The sequence below is a fragment of the Mizuhopecten yessoensis genome, unplaced genomic scaffold (assembly GCF_002113885.1).
Source record: "Mizuhopecten yessoensis strain PY_sf001 unplaced genomic scaffold, ASM211388v2 scaffold1883, whole genome shotgun sequence".
NCBI classification, from domain to species: domain Eukaryota; kingdom Metazoa; phylum Mollusca; class Bivalvia; order Pectinida; family Pectinidae; genus Mizuhopecten; species Mizuhopecten yessoensis.
Genome location: NW_018404269.1, coordinates 650,997 through 671,503, shown reverse-complemented (window position 1 = coordinate 671,503; position 20,507 = coordinate 650,997). Strand labels below are relative to the sequence as shown.

The 20,507-nt window shown below is 39.4% G+C and overlaps 1 protein-coding gene across 5 annotated transcripts in view; it reads left to right on the top strand.

Annotated features, from left to right (window-relative positions):
- The window catches only part of LOC110441909 (influenza virus NS1A-binding protein homolog A-like), a 43,979-nt gene that overhangs the window by 15,363 nt on the left and 8,109 nt on the right, over positions 1-20,507 (top strand). For 3 of the 5 annotated variants that reach the window (XM_021485217.1, XM_021485232.1, XM_021485239.1), the window contains exons 2-8: positions 8,694-9,117; positions 12,982-13,106; positions 14,759-14,887; positions 16,618-16,736; positions 19,382-19,498; positions 19,827-19,983; positions 20,236-20,487. In XM_021485217.1, coding sequence (XP_021340892.1) covers positions 8,783-9,117; positions 12,982-13,106; positions 14,759-14,887; positions 16,618-16,736; positions 19,382-19,498; positions 19,827-19,983; positions 20,236-20,487 — 1,234 coding nt within the window. In that variant the 5' untranslated portion in view covers positions 8,694-8,782. Of the gene's footprint in view, positions 1-1,182; positions 1,483-8,693; positions 9,118-12,981; positions 13,107-14,758; positions 14,888-16,617; positions 16,737-19,381; positions 19,499-19,826; positions 19,984-20,235; positions 20,488-20,507 lie in introns of those variants that run through there. The other 2 variants (XM_021485226.1, XM_021485247.1) reach the window with 2 other exon arrangements.

Below are 20,507 nucleotides of genomic sequence, written 5' to 3'. Positions count from 1 at the left end.
CTGTGCTTGGCGATTGCTGGTCATTTGGGTAAATCTGTGCTTGGTGGTTCATTGACAGTCAGGTAAATTTGTGCTTGCTGGTTGCTGGTCAGTCTACTTGGTGGCTCGAGCTCCTGGTCAGTCAGGTAAATCTGCTTGGTGGCTCCGATCCTGGTCAGTCAAGTGAGTAGATGCTTGGTGGCTCCTTATTGTCAACTCTGGTTAGTTAGTGCATGGCTCCTTATCAGTGGTTGGTTGCTCCTTATTGGTAGGTAAATATTATCGTGTGGATGTTTTGGTTCTACAAGATATTGGATTATATACTGTTTACCGCTGCGTTGGTATATCTATACAATAAAAGCTAGTCTGATTTGTATAAATGGAAGTCCATTTTCATGTCTAGACATTGAGCTGTGCATGATGTGTATATATGATTTCATACATAATAGCCACCCTTAGTATATATGGAATGAAAGATTTCGAAATTTCCTTGCCAGAATTTAATAAGGGTGTTTATGTATGATGTTGAATGATATGATACGAACCAGACTACCTACATAAAAAGATTATATTATACACCTCACACTTAGTTACTGGGCTAGAGAATTAAAAAAAAAATTAAAGTTATATTATTAACTTTTTTTTGGAGTAATGAACAAAACAGAAAAAACCCACAATGTTTTTATTTGCATTAGGATGAGAGCCATTTTGAAAAACAGTAGAATGGATATTGTGATACAAATTTAACTTCTTAGGTTCATGATAAGGCAATGGCATAGAAATATATACATGTGTGTTATCTGTAAGGAAGTGTACTTGGTTAATTCAGCTATGGAGTACATTCACTTTACAGACACACTATTAACACTAAAAAAAGGTAGATTGATATTGCACACTGCGAAAACAGATTCTATTGTGTCGCTAATTTTGAAATGCTTGCCTTACAGTTACTACTTTTATTATTGAACCATGGGAGAGGGCCTTGTATGTTGTAAGAACTTGTGCCTCATCCCTTTGAATGTTTAATGTCAATATAATATGTTTGAATGAGCCATGGTTGGCTTAACCTTAATCATTTTTATGTTATGTGCATGTACATCTGGAGAACTGAAAGTATTTATGACACAGTTACTGCCCCTTTTACTAGGTATCATTCCCTATATTGCACCCCGGTAATTGTGTATGTACTAGACCGGTTGTTTGTGGTAACTAGATGGTCCTTAGTGTCTGCGGTAATGAGTAAGTGGAAGTCTGTGTGTACCATGAGTTGAGACACATGTTGTTAGTTCCGACAGTTCACCAGAAACACGACGACTTAGAAGTCCAGAGTTTTTCCTGCCAGGTGTATTGATGTGGTAGATGTCGTGTGGGCGGGGAAGGATGTGTGATGCAGGCTGCATGTCAGAGTTGTGAACACTTACTGATCCCAGATCTATAGATCTATCGTAGCTATTTGTGGACTAAACTAGGTGTGATAAATTGTGACAGCTACGGAAAAGAAAGGTGAGGTATCTCTTACTATTATTACTATTGAAATGATTTTACAAGTTCGCAACAGGTAAGCTGTGTATATGTAAACATATGATCAGTTACATAGAAAATCACAAGACAAATTGTAAAGAACCTAAAGTATTACTTTGTTCGTGCTGTTGGGTTGGGTATTCATGCTGTATTGTTTTGTCCTATTTGTAGAAGTTTTTAGTCTTAGCCTTAGCTGAAGATAGGACATTAAACCTTTTAAAACCAAATTCAAAGTCATTCAAAACTGTTTCATTTTGGAATGTGAATACCATGTTATAAAATGTATATATGATTAAACCTTTTAAAACCAANGGGGGGGGGGGGGGCAATTTTCTCGCAGAGATAATTACTTATATGCGGTCACCTCCACTTCAATCATAAACTAGCTCTTTATATGCCACCAGAAATAAAACAAGTTCCTGGTTTGTTCAGTAAATATTTAGTTTCACATTTAGTTTCACATTGTATTGTGAATGGCAGAACATTATATTTACATTTGCTCAGCATTGAAGTTTCAAGATTTTCTATAGCTCCTTGTTTCTCATTTAATATTTATAGATATAGTATCATTTGCATTGTACAACAAAGATGTTTCTATTCATTGAGACTGAATATTGCTTCATGCTTGACAAAAGATCACAGCATTCTGTTACAGTGTCAGCATACAGACACTTAAAAATCATTCTATACCCTGACCCTTTGATCACTCTTCATGCATCATTTATTAACCCTTCTGTGGGGTTGGGAAATGGCATTTGTTATTGCCAACAGTATTACTTATTAATTATAGCTGATCCATTAGTGCTTGATGGGATCCAGTTGTCCTGTGTTACATAACATAACCTATTGATGCTAGCAGCACTTGTGTTTGGTGGTCTCCTGCCATTGTCCTAGCATCATTGATGTTTGATCCCGTTCTGTCATTGCCCTGCAACCATTGATGTTTGGTGGCCTTCTGTCATTGCCCTGGCACCATTGGTGTTTGGTGGCGTCCTGTCATTGTCCTGGCACAAATGGTGTTTGGTGGCCTTCTATCATTGCCCTGGAACCATTGATGTTTGGTGGCCTCCTGTCATTGTCCTGGCACCATTGGTGTTTGGTGGCCTCCTGTCATTGTCCTGGCACAAATGGTGTGTGGTGGCCTTCTGTTATTAACCTGACATCATTGGTGTGTGGTGGTCTCCTGTCATTGCCCTGGCACCATTGATGTTTGGTGGGCTCCTGTCATTATCCTGACACCATTGGTGTGTGGTGGCCTCCTGTCATTGTCCTGGCACCATTGGTGTTTGGTGGGCTCCTGTCATTGTCCTGACACCATTAGTGTGTGGTGACTTTCTGTCATTGTCCTGGCACCTTTGGTGTGTGTTGGCCTCCTGTCATTGTCCTGGCACCATTGGTGTTTGGTGGCCTCCTGTCATTGTCCTGGTACAATTTGTGTTTGGTGGCCTCCTGTCATTGTCCTGGTGCAATTTGTGTGTGGTGGCCTCCTGTCATTGTCCTGGCACCATTGGTGTGTGGTGGCCTCCTGTCATTGTCCTGGCACCATTGATGTTTGGTGGCCTCTTGTCATTGTCCTGACACCATTGGTGTTTGGTGGCCTCCTGTCATTGTCCTGGTAACATTGATGTTTGGTGGCCTCTTGTCATTGTACTGATACCATTGGTGTTTGGTGACCTCCTGTCATTGTCCTGGTAACATTGGTGTTTGGTGGCCTCTTGTCATTGTACTGATACCATTGGTGTTTGGTGACCTCCTGTCATTGTCCTGGCAACATTGGTGTTTGGTGACCTCCTGTCATTGTCCTGGTAACATTGGTGTTTGGTGACCTCCTGTCATTGTCCTGGCAACATTGGTGTTTGGTGACCTCCTGTCATTGTCCTGGCACCAATGGTGTGTGGTGGCCTCCTGTCATTGCCCTGGAACCATTGATGTTTGGTGGCCTCGTGTCATTATCCTGACCCCATTGGTGTGTGGTGGCCTCCTGTCATTATCCTGGCACCATTGGTGTTTGGTGCGCTCCTGTCATTGTCCTGACACCATTGGTGTGTGTTGACCTTCTGTCATTGTCCTGGCACCATTGGCGTTTGGTGGGCTCCTGTCATTGTCCTGACACCATTGGTGTTTGGTGGGCTCCTGTCATTGTCCTGGCACCATTGATGTTTGGTGGCCTCTTGTCATTGTCCTGACACCATTGGTGTTTGGTGGGCTCCTGTCATTGTCCTGGCACCATTGGTGTGTGGTGGCCTCCTGTCGTTTCCCTGGAACCATTGATGGTTGATGGCCTCCTGTCATTGCCCTGGCACCATTGGTGTTTGATGGCCTCCTGTCATTGCCCTTGCACCATTGGTGTGTGGTGGCCTCCTGTCATTGCCCTGGCACCATTGATGTGTGGTGGCCTCCTGTCATTGTCCTGGTAACATTGATGTTTAGTGGCCTCCTGTCATTGCCCTGGCACCATTGGTGTGTGGTGGCCTCCTGTCATTGTCCGGACACCAATGGTGTTTCGATTGATGTTTGATGGCCTCCTGTCATAGCCCTTGAACCATAGATGTTTGGTGGCCTCCTGTCATTGTACTGATACCATTCGTGTTTGGTGGCCTCCTGTCATTGTCTGGACACCAATGGTGTTTCGATTGATGTTTGGTGGCCTCCTGTCATTGCCCTGGAACCATTGATGTTTGGTGGCCTCCTGTCATTGTACTGATACCATTCGTGTTTGGTTGCTTCCTGTCATTGTCCTGGCACAAATGGTGTGTGGTGGCCTCCTGTCATTGTCCTCGCACCATTGGTGTGTGGTGGCCTCCTGTCATTGTCTGCTGGTCTGAAGCATTATACCTATTGAGGATTGTCCCATTTAGGTGTGTCTATATACAGCAAATAAGCACTACCAAAAATTCTGATGTTTTAGATTTGGGAACTCGAAATAAATAAGTAAACAACTTTTAGAAATAATTGGAGATTTTTTACTATGAATTTGATCCCAAAAGTACATAATTATTGTGGTATCTATGTTCATGTCTCTCTCTATTGAATGAGATCCCTGGTATGGGTATGGCTGATTTCTAGGCCATGTTGGAGCCAGGTCAGACACTCAATGATCATGATCATGAGTACCTTGAAATAAAAAGTAGTACCTGACGATCTCTGACTTGGAATTAAGTGTACACAGTAATTTGCCAGTAGGTAATACCCTGCACTAATGAGTGGTGCCAGTTGGTGGTATGGGTGGTATGGTAGGTCGACAGTTACACCCACGTCTCTTGTCCTGGTGGGGGGAGTGCACAGATTCCTGTGACTGGTATCATCAGGGTTACTTCTGTACTGTAGGCGACTTGGTATGCGATATATACAGCTGTCAGTACTGATGGTACAGATCTAAAGCGTCTGGCCTGGTACTGAGTATCAGCCAACTCTCTCCCTACATTGTACTGGGTATGCAGGGTGAAGACATGGAGCCTAAGAAACATCCTCAAGCTCCTTCCCTGCCATTTTATTGGATATGAAGTTTAATTTTGAATGAAAGTTTAACTCTATACTGTAGGTGACTTGCTACATATGTATGTGGTATATATATATATACTGGCAGTACTGATGGTATATATCTAACAATTGTCTGGCCTACTGATAGAGTATGGAGAAGAATATAGGCTTGTATATATGGTTTCCCCATTCCTTTCTGATCTGAATATGTATGGAGGGCAGACACAAGGCTGAGATTGTTTTACGGCCTTGTCTCCAAGCTTAGGAAGGGTTTCTGTTTATTAGCCCATTCCCTCCCTACATTGTGCTCCAGTGATGGCAGCCTTAACAACCTCCCCCTTTCCTGCTGTATTATAGGATATGTAGTGTGAATTTTACTTCGAAGGTTACAGCTCTTATTCAGATGCTCCGATACTAAACTAAAACATCACTAAGGCAAATTATGTTTCATTACAAGCAAAACCGTCCCAACGAATCCATTTCATATTATTCCTCATTAGTCATTATATATATATATGTTAATCATCCTTTTATGGCTAATCAACATTTGATTGTATCATTATTGACAGTGCCTGCTGTTGGGTAAAGGTTTCGCTGTTGGGTCCGAGTTACTGATTGATTGGTGGGCTGGGATTGATTTGGCAGCAGAGTTGTTTTCGAAGGATTGGTTAAAATAATGGATCAGCGAGATGATCCTGTCTCTTAACTTAATGCTTTGCTCAGGGTTCACATCTAAATTTGAATAACAATGACAGGATGTACACGTACACTTGGATATAACCTTTCTCATTGATCTGATTGGCTGTGACCAGTTATTTTTCCAAAACTAGTATTTGTTGTAAACTTCGATTACTCCAGCTGAAAAACACCTTCCATTTGAGAACTGGTGTTTAAAAGCCCCCTAAGCTATATTTTGAAACAGAATCCACTGTTCATACAATATGTATTTCGTTATGACAGCTAGCACAGAAACAAATGCTGGTTGTGGCTGTGATTTGTCCTGTTGTAGTGATTTGTATTGTCTGTATGTGGGAACTGTGCTTTAGATACCCATACACCTGGTATTGATTGCTTGTGTTAGGTGTCGATATGTTACCTAACCTGTTCTATAATTAAACACTTCATCAATAATTACACAGGCAGGACCAATGCATTGCTGTATGTTTATAGCACTAATTACTGGCCTTGTGGTAGCCCTGTGGTAGCCCTGTGGTAGCCTTGTGGTAGCCCTGTGGTAGCCCTGTGGTAGCCCTGTGGTAGCCTTGTGGTAGCCCAGTGGTAGCCTTGTGGTAGCCCTGTGGTAGCCCTGTGGTAGCCTTGTGGTAGCCCTGTGGTAGCCCTGTGGTAGCCCTGTGGTAGCCCTGTGGTAGCGTTGTGGTAGCCCTGTGGACAGTGGCATGTCTTAAGGATACCCGTGCCATATTGGTAAAAACTTAAATAACCACTTAAAAAAAAAAATGTGATAAGACTGCATCGTTGATAAATCATTTCTGTAAATAAGACAATACCTTTCGGGACTTAAATTAAAAATCAATAGAGATGAAATATATACAAGATATAATAAACAACAGTAGTGGCGATCTGGTTGAAAATTATTTTTAGCAAGTTCAGACCTGTATTTGAACCCTGGACCTTTAGATTCTTATATTGTGGCATTAACCAGCGGTCATGAGCTACATACATGTACCTTGTCAATGGAAGACTGCTTGCCCAACTGTACTAAATTTTGATCTAAAATGAAATTGCAGAGAGGTTATTGGAACCACAATGCAATTTTCTAATGTTTTACCTGAAGTGTGACAGGGATCCTTAACAATTATTTCTGGCCTTTTCTCAGCTCTGTGGACTCTGGCCTATCTTAACACTCATTTCTGGCCTTTTCTCAGCTCTGTAGACTCTGGCCTGTCCTAACACTCATTTCTGGTCTGGTCTCAGCTCTGTGGACTCTGGCCTATCTTAACACTCATTTCTGGCCTTGTCTCAGCTCTGTGGACTCTGGCCTATTATCTTAACACTCATTTCTGGTCTGGTCTCACCTCTGTAGACTCTGGCCTGTCCTAACAATCATTTCTGGTCTGGTCTCACCTCTGTAGACTCTGGCCTGTCCTAACAATCATTTCTGGTCTGGTCTCAGCTCTAGACTCTGGCCCGTCCTATCACTCATTATACCCCCGCAACGAAGTTAGGGGGGGTATTCTGGAATCACCCTGTCTGGATGTCTGTCTGTCTGTCATCTGCAGTAACTCCTCCTTAATTAACAGGTGGATTTCATTGAAACTTTGCAAGAATGATCAGTATCTTATGTAGTTGTGCACCGGCATTTCAATTTGGGATTTTGACCCTTTTTGATGGAGTAATGCCCCTTTTTGCGAAATACTTGTCCGCGCAACTCCTCCTTAACGAACAGGTGGATTTCATTAAAACTTTGCATGAATGATCAATAGCTTATGTAGTTGTGCACCGGCATTTTAATTTGGGATTTCGACCCTTTTTGGTGGAGTTATGCCCCTTTTTGCAAAATACTTGTCCGGAAAACTCCTCCTTAATTAACAGGTGGATTTCATTGAAACTTTGCATGAATGATCAGTATCCTATGTAGTTGTGCACCTGCATTTTAATTTGGGATTTCAAATCTTTTTGATGGAGATATGCCCCTTTGTGAAAAATACTTGTCCGTGCAACTCCTCCTTAACTAACAGGTGAATTTCATTGGAACTTTGCATGAATGATCGGTATCTTAGGTAGTTGTGCACCGGCATTTCAATTTGGGATTTCGTCCCTTTTTGATGGAGTTATGCCCCTTTTTGCAAAATACTTGTCCGGAAAACTCCTCCTTAATTAACAGGTGGATTTCATTGAAACTTTGCATGAATGATCAGTTTCTTATGTAGTTGTGCACTGACATTTTAATTGGGATTTCGACCCTTTTTTAATGGAGTTATGCCCCTTTTTGCGAAATACTTGTCTGGGAAAACTGCTCCTTAATTAACAGGTGGATTTCATTAAAACTTTGCATGAATGATCAGTATCTTATGTAGTTGTGCAGCAGCATTTTAATTTGGGATTTCTAATCTTTTTGATGGAGTTATGCCCCTTTGTGAAAAATACTTGTCCGTGCAACTCCTCCTTAACTAACAGGTGAATTTCATTGGAACTTTGCATGAATGATCGGTATCTTAGGTAGTTGTGCACCGGCATTTTAATTTGGGATTTCAACCCTTTTTGATGGAGTAATAATGCCCCTTTGTGCGAAATACTTATTATTTTATTTTTCTGTTTTTAATAAAATAGTGATTACCATAACTCATTACTGGTGGGAGACTATATTGATTTGCATAAATAAGCCTTTAACGCACAGTTCTGGTTTATATAGGAGCGGGGGTATTAGTTAGCCTTTGGCTTACAGTTCTAGTTTCTAGCCTGGTTTCAGCTCTTTTGAATGTTCAACACTCATAGGTCATAGCCCAGACCCCTGTTGTTTTTAACATGCTTTAACACTTACATCTTGCTTAGTCAAAAAATGCAGTCTTAAAATTTAGGAATTAAACACCTAAAGCAGTAGAGTTATGTAATGCAGATATCTTTTAGAGCTACTGAAATTGTCATAGACCTCGGATCTAGACCCAAGAATTTTTTATTTTATCCTTTTAAAAGTATAGCTTGACTTGTTATTATGAAGAAGAAACTGACGGTTGTGTTGTTTTTGTCCACAGCTGTGATAAATCACTAGTGACCTGAGGAACCCAGACACATCCCATCTTCTGTTGTTTAACTCGCCACGATCTCTGATGAACCAGTGAAAATGGAAAACAACAACGCTCATATAGTAAATGGGGTTGATGAATGCCCCGAGGATGATCTAGTTTTTGAGGATGATGAGCACAAAGAGAATAGATGGGAATCATTAAACAAGCTGCGCAAGGCACGTCAACTTTGTGACCAAATTTTGGTGATCGGTGCCCATGAAGTACCAGTTCACAGGGCGGTGTTGGCCACCGCAAGTGGTTTCCTGTTTGACTTGTTCCTGAAGCTGGAAGAGGAAGGCCCAGCACCACAAAACAGCATGTGTACATGTAAACTAAAGGACATTGATTATGATAGCTTTATCTACCTACTAGACTACGCATACACTTCCAGGTAAGAAACCCTTTAAAGGCCAAGTAAAAAATGTCACCCAGTTTGGTTATACTGGTTGGTGTGATAGTCCTTTTATAGAAATTTTAAACCGATGCCAGATCTGTGTTAAATGCATTTACCCAGGCCAGTGAGTCACATTTTGAATCTTACCAAATGTATGTAGGGGTGAATGAGTTAAGGTAGAGAGTTCCAGCGCTCAGTGTTGCTCTGTTGTTGAAGAATTTGCATTTGGTGTGCTTGCCCATTTACTATAGTTGTGCAAAAGAAATGTTCAAAACAATTTAGCATTTCTTCCACAGGGTTGGATACCTGGGTTCTTTCTGTATTATAAAGTAGGAAAGCTAAAATCTTCAGACTTACTGATCATGATATTTGTTATGCTAATTAATACTTTTCTGCAACATTACTTGGAATAATATCAAAATTTTACTTCATGCACAAACATGTACACTGGTACTGCATGTATTAAACGTATCGCAACGTTTCAAGACCGACTGCATGGTCCCTTTGTGAAGCTATTACATGGAATAACTTTAACTGTTCCAACTCCTAAAACCTAATTGCCTTAGTAAGAATATTAAGTATATACAAACTGTTTCTTTTATATTGATACAGAGGCAATTAAGTTTCAACGTCTTTTTAGTGTCTGTATACTAACAGTAGGAACATCAATATAAATATGCAATGTCATGTTCCTCATGTCTTCAGCTGACCTTTGAATCCACCTGTAGAGTTTATGACAATGTTGTAGATAGTCAATTGAGTATGTAGGTGTTCGTGTCAGGACAAGGTCATTCTTTATATAATGTTAACTCATTCACCCGTGAAGACACATTTGAATTCTTCCATTTCAAAAGTTGGAATAGTTTATTATGAAACTTCAGGGGTGAATGAGTTAAAGCTTGATAAGCAGGGCCTTGAGGAATTGTGTTTATGGCTATACTAGGCTATGAAAATTATATTTCCAACATTATGCAATCTGTTTAGATTTTAATACATACACACTAAATTGTATGTTGTGGTGATAATGTGAATTTAGAAAGATAAATCATCTAAATGAGTTTCTATTTAATAATAAATAATAACCTGAAGACATACCAGACATAACTAATTATAGAAGCTTTATTTTTTATTTAGTATTATATACAACTTATTGCTATATATTTAAATGCAAGTGTATATATATTCAAAGTCATCTTTCAGTTGCATTAAAGGGTGATCAATTAGAATGAAAACAATCAGTTAAATTGATCAACATTGATATGTCTCCAGATGTTTGCCCCACATAAAGTTGTGTACGGTTACTTTAGTGCTACAGCTCTACACAAACGAAACTCCACAGAGCACATTCACACAGTTATATATAGTGACTTAGTGTACTGATAAGATCACCGGGAGGTAGCTTTTAGGACAATTCCTTGTCATAGTGTGTGCAGCCCTTTGCTTCTAAATAATTCAAAAAATGGGAAGTTAGAAACTAAATCTGTTTGTACTGGTATAAAAATCAATGTAAATATTTGCAGGCATACTTTCATACTGTATACAGCTATGCATGATTTCACTCTGTATTATTTTTAAATGTTAAAGAAGTATGCTACTAGTAACCATGACATTTCCTATACAAAAGAGCTCTACATTTAAATAGACCCGTTAGGTTTGTGAATGGTATTGGATTAGGTCAATTTATTGGTTGCATTGTGGAAGGCATACAAACAGTCTTACCACCTACAAGCTTTTTTTTAAGTAATTCTGAATTATTTGAAAATGTGAATACCTAAATTAGTTTAAAGGGAGATAGCTCCAACACGAAATCACAGATAAAATGTGTTATGTAGAATATAACCTCGCATCCAGAAAGACAACTTCACCCAGTTTTGAATTTATGGTATTGAGATTGTTGTCTGTCTTGTGTTGAATTCACTGATTCACAATTACATGTAAAAAATACTAATAAAACCCTGTGTTTGCAGTACTACTAAACTGACAATGATTATAAGCTATCCTATACATGTAAAGGCAGGACACCTTCCTAAACATTATAATTACAACACCCTCATCTTGCAAGGCCTCCACATTTTCTTTTAATGGTGCTGCTAGTGATGTTCATTTCTCTGTAGGTTACCGTTTGTATTTTCCTTTGTATAATTTATGTTGATGGATTGGGTCTAGTGATCTTTTGATATACAGAGATCTACAAATTTGATTACAACATGTCTTTGCCAATATTCAGGAAACCCATTAGGATTAGAAAGTTTTATCCAAGATTATCCTCCCTGAGTTGCCAGCTTAGGGGGTTACATTAGACTTCTATGCTACCTAGACTTATATGCTACCGTAGATTTCCTCTCCAACATCATTCAGGAACGTAGCATTCCTGTAATTAGCCAGGGGTGTGCTACTTGCTCTAGTGGTTAATGAAACCAGTGAGATATTGCTCAGTTTATATCAGAAACAGGCAGAGCTACGAAGGCCCTTACATTCTCGGCCCAATTACCACTACAGTGGTATCTATAGGTTGTAATGAGAATCTGCTAATCATGCTGAGACTTTTTTCATTAGTCTTGTTTACCAGGAGAGGTAGCAGTTTTTGTTGTAAAATCAATTTGTCTTGACCTGGATCTACCAGATTAATAATCAAACAACAATATTTTCTTATCAGCATGTGATGATTATGTGCTGGTCAGAAATACTTTGGCTTGATTTTTTTAATGTCCAGGAATCGGGTTGAAAGATATGTATAGTGTATGCTGTGAAGCATATTAACCAAAAATCCATGTCCAGAGTATGTAGACTTTGTCTAAGGTTGGTCTGCATGTTTGCTTGACAAATAGAACATAATTCCAGTGATAGCATAGCGAAGCGTTAGTGATATCAATATCCCTTCGTGAAATGGAACACACCCTTATATTTGGGAAATTGATTACTAACGTAAAGAATCATATTGGCAGTTTAGTATTTATCTACTTTTATGTTTAAATTTTAAAACATTAAGTTGACAAATTCTGGTTCATTCATAATATCAACCTTATTCATACTTGCCAACTTTTGTAAAATTTCCATGGGGGAGATTACACATGCTCAGAATTTAAAGCATAAATAAAATGTGTGTATGTACACCCTTAGGAAAAACATCACTTTTAAATGGCATCTTTTGAGCTGTTCCTTCAGATGAAATCATTAGATGTTAGAGTGTAGGAATAGTTTAGCATTAAGGGTCCATATTTATGGCTGTGTGTACAAACTCTTTTAAGTGGAGTGTGGTAGTGTCCATCAACCAAAATAAGAATACAAATATCATGGGATAGATAATATGTTATGTTTGTTGTCCTTCAAACAATAGCGAACAAATGCAATGACACATATGAAAAGCAAATTATGCTCGAGTGTAAAGGTCAAATGTCAAGGTCACTTTTTAAAAGTTGGTATTTAAACATCAATTTCTTTTAAATAAATTACCGGAATGTAAACAAACTTGTTATATTTATTGACCAAGTAACAAGAACAAATCCTACAGGCTGTAGGACTTAAGATCAAAGATCAGATTTGTAAAATAAGTCTTCAGATTTAGAACCATTAGTTTCTCACGAACTGATTAGCAAGGGTTGTCAGTAAATGTAATTGGTACAGTTCACAATGCAAAAATAAAGAAACATGAAAACATTGAAAGTCAAGGGTAAAAAATTTCTCGTTAACATATTTATGTTTATTCAAGATAGAATGGTTAAGGATGTGAGAGGTTTGGATGTTTGGGAATTGACAAAGAGTCCTAAGAGCTTGTTTCTGACACATGTAGCTTAGAGTTAAAGAAATAATTGCTTCAAACTTGTAAAACTTGATATTGATTGAGATCTGCTATTGTTTCAGACTCGAAGTTCCTGGAGAGCATGTGCGATCCGTGTATCGGGCAGCCATCCAACTGAAAATCCCAGATGCTGCCCGAGCCTGCTCGAAATTCTTGGCCGCTAATATGTCGTCTGCAAATTGTATAGGTATTCTGGCTTCAGCGACTATAATGATGTCTTGTTTTCTCCATCCCAACTTCCCTCACCACCCCTTTCCCCCACCCTCCCCTCCCTGTCTCACACCCGGGCTGCCAGCCTGAGGGGGTCGGGGATGGGGAGTGATGGGGGCTACCTCACAATCCAGGTTCTACGGCTGAGTGACCTCCCTTGCTTTCTTATGATAGCAAGTTGTACAGAGTTGTGTGCCCCTTTGCCAACCATGACAAAGGAAAATGAAGCTGTCCACCATATAAGCTGCCTATAAATAAATGGTAAGGATAGCAATTATAGCCATTAGTTAAATTTATTATCACCAAATTTTTCTGTTCTAAATTATAACAGATTTACGATTTAAATTTCATTCAAGTTAGTCATGATTTTACACATTTCACTTTTCATTCTAAAAGCCAACAATTATAAAATGCACATAGTAAATCTCTTTGCTTAATTCATATTTCATTCAAAAACTTAAATCTTGATTATATTTTATTGTATATTATTTTCTATATTTCTTACTAAGCATCCCTTGAATGACATTTTTTTTTCCATTTTTTAGAATGTTATTCAGTATTAAAACATAATATTCCTTTTTATTATTAAATAATAGAAGCTAAAATAAAATAATATAAATTTTGAATTTGGTCTCGGTTAAATCAAAATAATGTTTTATTGATTTCGCCGTGATAATATAAGCTATCCCATAGACACCCCCCTCTGTGTTATTCCCTGCCATGACCATGTTATATGACAAAGATTTACTTTCAGATAGACATAAAAGAGACGTCTTGTGTGCTGGTATGACACTCAGATAGCACACTCTCGTGTGGAACGAAAGAAATCACATATGAAATAATTTGATACCAAGGCCATTTTCTCATGTTGGATAACTCCTGCAATGCCTCAATTTGAGCTGGCATATGTTTCATTCAGTAATAAATTCTCAAACCTTTTCAAAATACCAAGAAATTAATTGGCTGCCTGCATGCGCATTGCTGAGTTGTTTGGACGACTGTCGTATTAAAGTAGGGTTTCTACGGCTTAGTTTAAGGTATTGTATGGAAAGGTAACATAGAAAAAGGCCTGTGTAAGAAACCCCTGTGATACAGTAGGTCGGTCTGGTCGGTAAGGGTGGCAGCCTCACAGACCTGGGTAGACAGACCTCTACTGGGGAAGCATGGTACCCCTCCTACTCTGTGTTGTAATGATGTAGGCAGTTTTGCGTGTGACTTTTTATGGATTCACTCCAAGATTATAAATGAATGATTGAAACTTTTATAAATTTATGCATATAAATGATAATTTAGCAACTATTTTAATGAGATGCAAATGTACAATGTATATTTCATATAGATGTATATTGACTATGTAATGTCTGGTAATCAAGTTATATTATGTAGTCATATCTTACACCATTGTGGTATTTGCTGAGAATGATGTGAATGTAAACGCATGTGTTATAAGTACTGCAGATAATAGTAAAAAAAATAATATTGCTAAATAAAAACATCAAATAAAATATCATTGCTTGGTAGTCAAAAATAATAAAGTGATAATCAATGTTATGTGCATACCTGTATATGTTGATTTCATTAATTAAGATATTGACATACCCTGTAACATTTCGACTCTTCTATATACAGGTGTACGACAATTTGCTGAAGAGGCGGAGCTTAAACAGACAGCCGACGAGTACATACAGAATAACATCACTGAGGTCACTGCCAGTAAAAACTTCTACGGTCTGCCTAGGGTACCAGTCGTTATCATAGGTAAGCCATTACTAGGGTAAAGGTCGTTATCATAGGTAAGCCATTACTAGGGTACCAGTCGTTATCATAGGTAAGCCATTTCTAGGGTAAAGGTCGTTATCATAGATAAGTCATTACTAGGGTAAAAGTCGTTATCACAGGTACCGTAAAAACCCATGTAATTTGCGCACCTGTGTAAATTGCGCAGGTACTTTTTGAGGCTGAAAATCAGGGAAAAAAGCTTCTACTCGAATATTTTGCGCACCCAAAAAATCTGGGTGAAAAACGATGTTCATGCTCCGAAAATCGATCTCTGAATATATTTTTTTTGAATATATTTCTTATGAAAATTTTTTCATTGATCTAAAGAAAGAAAAAAAAATCCCAAGAAGAAACTACGTAAAATGTGTATTTTGTTGTTCGTTTTCTTGGAATTATCTGATCACACACATGACACACACGTGTGCGCATATCGGCATACATCAATTCATTTTAGCAATATTTTATATAAAACATTTACTTGCTTACAAAAACATATCAATTAATAAGTAATTCGATGTTTAGTTACCGCTGGTGCATATCTCCTGGTGAAAGACATAATTAGATACCTTTTATTGATCATAATTACGATCAGTGAGAAAGGCTCATTATGGCGGCTTGGGTATCGTCACTTCAAACCAGGTCATGTCACAGTTCAGTTTGGCCACGGAATTAGATGACCTAAGTCCCTGGTTTGGCGATATTTTTTGGCCATACAATTAGCTAACACTATATCTGTGATTACCCGTTAACAATAGCTCTACTAATTGAAATGATTTGCAGACGCGATCGACGGACCGTGTTGTTGTTTTTTTCACTCACCAACACCTGGCAAGAATTACGAAGCCCTACTGCATTGTCATAATTACAGACTGATTTGACCGATAAGGGATTATAAAAAATATGTTTATACTAGAAGCGTGGACAATCAATACATCCTCTTCAAATCTACTCCAAGGAAAAAAATAGTTAAAGCAGACTATTTTTACGATTAAGTTGATCGGCAATTCTCTGGCATAGGAATTTGGCTAAACTTTCTTTGTTAACAGTTACCTATTTAATAATACTTTGCACATAAACTCAGATAACAACACATTATGTATTAACTGTATCTTTTATTAATGTTCGACATAAATAAATTTGTTGACTGCATTTGTCTTAGAGTACCGTGTACCAAGGGAGATAATCCAAGATGGCGATCTCCAAGAAAAAAACTTGAAACTTTCTATACCTGTGTATTTTACGCACCCCCCACTTTGGGTATAAAATTTCTGAAAAAAAAGTGCGCAAATTACATGGGTTTTTACGGTAAGTCATTACTAGGGTGAAGGTCTTTATCATAGGTAAGCCATTACTAGGGTACCAGTCTTTATCATAGAACAACCATTACTAGGGTAAAGGTCGTTATCATAGGTAAGTCATTACTAGGGTGAAAGTCGTTATCATAGGTAAGTCATTACTAGGGTGAAGGTCGTTATCATAGGTAAGTCATTACTAGGGTGAAGGTCATTTTCATAAAACAACCATAACTAGAGTGAAGGTCGTTATCATAGAACCGCCATTACTAGGGTGAAGGTCATTATCATAGAACCGCCATTACTAGGGTGAAGGTCATTGATCATATACGTTAAGTGTAACAACCGTAGTAATGATTCTTACTCAGGGATTTCAGTTGTTGAACTTCCTACAAAGTAATTTATTTCATTTTTCAGGTGCTGACCCTGAGCTGGTGGAGTCTAGTGATGATCGTCATATGTTTAGCTTGGTGCTTAGTTGGGCAAAGGAGAACATCGACCAGGAGAAGCCTCGCCTGGAGTACCTCACAGAACAGGTAGGCCTTGGTTAACATCCTAGAGTACCTCACAGAACAGGTACGCCTGGGTTAACATCCTAGAGTACCTCGCAGAACAGGTACGCCTGGGTTAACATCCTAGAGTACCTCGCAGAACAGGTAGGCCTGGGTAAACATCCTAGAGTACCAATCAAAGAATAGGTAGGCCTTGGTTAACATCCTAGAGTACCTCACAGAACAGGTAGGCCTTGGTTAACATCCTAGAGTACCCATCAAAGAATAGGTAGGCCTGGGTAAACATCCTAGAGTACCTCACAGAACAGTAGGCCTTGGTTAACATCCTAGAGTACCCATCAAAGAATAGGTAGGCCTAGGTTACCAACCTAGAGTACCTCACGGAAAAGGAATTCCTGGATTAACATCCTAGAGAGTACCTCACAGAATAGGTAGGCCTGGGTAAACATCCAAGAGTACCAATCAAAGAATAGGTAGGCCTGGGTTTACATCCTTGAATACCTCACAGAACAGGTAGGCCTTGATAAACATCCTAGAGTCCCTTACATAACTGTAGGCCTTGGTTAACAACCTAGAATACCCATCAAAAAATAGGTAGGCCTGGGTTAACATACTAGAGTACCTCACATAACAGGTAGGCCTGGATTAAAATCCTAAAGTACCTTACAGAACAGATAGGCCTGGATTAATATCCTAGAGTACCTCACAGAACAGGTAGGCCTGGATTAACATCCTAAAGTACCTCACAGAACAGATAGGCCTGGATTAACATCCTAGAGTACCTCACGGAAAAGGAATGCCTGGATTAACATCCTAGAGTACCTCACAGAACAGGTAGGCCTGGGTTAACATACTAGAGTACCTCACAGAATAGGTAGGCCTGGATTAACATCCTAGAGTACCTCACAGAACAGGTAGGCCCTGGTTTACATCCTAGAGTACCTCACAGAACAGGTAGGCCTTGATTAACATCCTAGAGTACCTCACAGAACAGGTAGGCATGGGTTAACATACTAGAGTACCTCACAGAACAGGTAGGCCTTGGTTAACTTTCTAGAGTACCTCACAGAACAGGTAGGCCTGGATTAACATCCTAGAGTACCTCACAGAACACAGAACATGTATGCCTGGGTTAACATCCTAGAGTACCTCACAGAACACAGAACAGGTAGGCCTAGATTAACATCCTATAGTACCGCACAGAACAGGTTTGCCTGGATTAACATCCTAGAGTACCTCACAGAACAGGTAGGCCTGGGTTTACATCCTTGAATACCTCACAGAACAGGTAGGCCTTGATTAACATCCTAGAGTACATCACAGAACAGATAGGCCTGGGTTAACATCCTAGAGTACCTCACAGAACACAGAACAGGTAGGCCTAGATTAATATCCTAGAGTACCTCGCAGAACACAGAACAGGTATGCCTGGGGTAACATCCTAGAGTACCTCGCAGAACACAGAACAGGGAGGCCTGGATTAACATCGGGGGGTACCTCACAGAACACAGAACAGGTAGGCCTAGATTAACATCCTAGAGTACCTCACAGAACAGGTATGCCTGGATTAACATCCTTGAGTACCTCACAGAACAGGTAGGCCTGGGTTAACATCCTTGAATACCTCACAGAACACAGAACAGGTAGGCCTGGATTAACATCCTAGAGTACCTCACAGAACACAGAACAGGTAGGCCTAGATTAACATCATAGAGTACCTCACAGAACAGGTATGCCTGGATTAACATCCTTGAGTACCTCACAGAACAGGTAGGCCTGGATTAACATCCTTGAATACCTCACAGAACACAGAACAGGTAGGCCTGGATTAACATCCTAGAGTACCTCACAGAACACAGAACAGGTAGGCCTGGGTTAACATCCTTGAGTGCCACACAGAACACAGAACAGGTAGGCCTGGATTAACATCCTAGAGTACCTCACAGAACAGGTAGGCCTTGGTTAACATCCTAGAGTACCTCACAAAACAGGTAGGCCTAGATTAACATCCTAGAGTACCTCACAAAACAGGTAGGTCTAGATTAACATCCTAGAGTACCTCACAGAACAGGTAGGCCTAGATTTACATCCTAGAGTACCTCACAGAACAGGTAGGCATGGATTAACCTTAGCTATTCATAGACATTGGCTTTAGTGAACATTGTCATAGATGTGTGGGAAAAACAGCTACCATCTAAATCACATGGTCTAGAATAAAGTAATGAAAATTGTATTGATAGATTGAGTTCTTATTCTTTCTACCTAGCCTTATGTTCCAACAGATGTGGATAAATGCTGAGTGAGTATACCATTATTACTCTCTATTGTTATGTCTGATGCCGCCTCCCTACAGAGCCGGAAACTTATAAACCAAGTAAACATCTGCCTATGTGTTCTTACTGGTGTTGTGTTTGTCTTCTGAGTTGAGTGACTGCTACTTAATGACAAGACTTATTTGTGAATACCCTAAAGTCTCTACCATTTAGATCCTAAAGACGATAAGGAAATTTTGACACTTAATCCATTAGTTTTTCCCCCTATGTTATATGTACAGTTGACTGTTTCTTTCTTGCTAAAACAGATTTTGTTAATATTTTTACTAATTTGATTTTGTTGTGTGTCTGTGGTAGAGACCCAATGCTAATCTATAGCTGTCAATCATGTTTCAGACCAACATACTATGCCTTAACGCTGACAACACACTGACAGACACCAAGAACATCTCAGATGACCGTAGGAAAGATGATCTGGTACGGGATTACACACAGAAAACCAAAAACAGGAAGGTACGTAGAGTTAGTTTTTAGTCTGTTAGGACAGTGAAAGCCCTGCAATAATGTTGTAATATCTCGAAATTCAACAGATGGATAGATATCTTTTGTATTGCCTTTGGCCTTTGTACAATTATCAGTAGAGATGTCATTATATGTTTCCATGGATACAGAAGTTATTTAATAGGGGTAGAAAAGATAGTCATTCAATCGGCTAAAGTGAAAGGTTTACAGGAAGATCTTCTTTATTGGCTAGGTTTCAGTGTTGTATAATTGTGTGAACATGACAGAATAGCGTTATTGCTATGGTTACAGAAAAGCGTTATTGGTGTTGTTATAACAGATGTGTGGTATTCCTCAGAATCTGATCCCAAGTAAGGAAACGGGAAAGAAGCTCCAGATCAGTCCGGGTGGTACCGTGGTTCGCAAGTTCAGCATCAACCCTGATGGACTCATTGCTGAGAAAGAATGGACCACCATAGCAACATATCAACTCAAAGGTGGGTAACCATGGCAATATATACCATCCAAAGGACATATTACCATAGCAACATTAATTATAAATTCTGTGATAAGTTACCATAGTAACATATAATAACCTGAATAACTAATTATGTGGTTTGCCTGTCTCAATGGCAGATGTCATCAGCTCAACAAATGGAACAGTGTTTGATGCCAACATTATGACCAGATGATCTGTAACATTTATGGTTTTTGACTGGTGCTGACCTCTGGTGTTGTTATCTTTATAGACAAGACTTACATGGCCATCACCATGCTGAACGGGACCTTGGCTACCATTTCCATCCATTACCGTACAGGAAAATCCAACTCAGGAAGTGGATCAGATGAGCCAGATTCCCCAGACTCTGTGACCCCCAAACTCCCATTCATGCCCGACTCTTTATTTGAGCGTCATGCCTCCCTCACCCCCCTGGCCAACATGAGCAGTGCGAGGTGTGGCTTTGGCCTTGGTGTGGTTGGAGACAAAATCATCGCTTGTGGTGAGTATTGCTTTATCCTG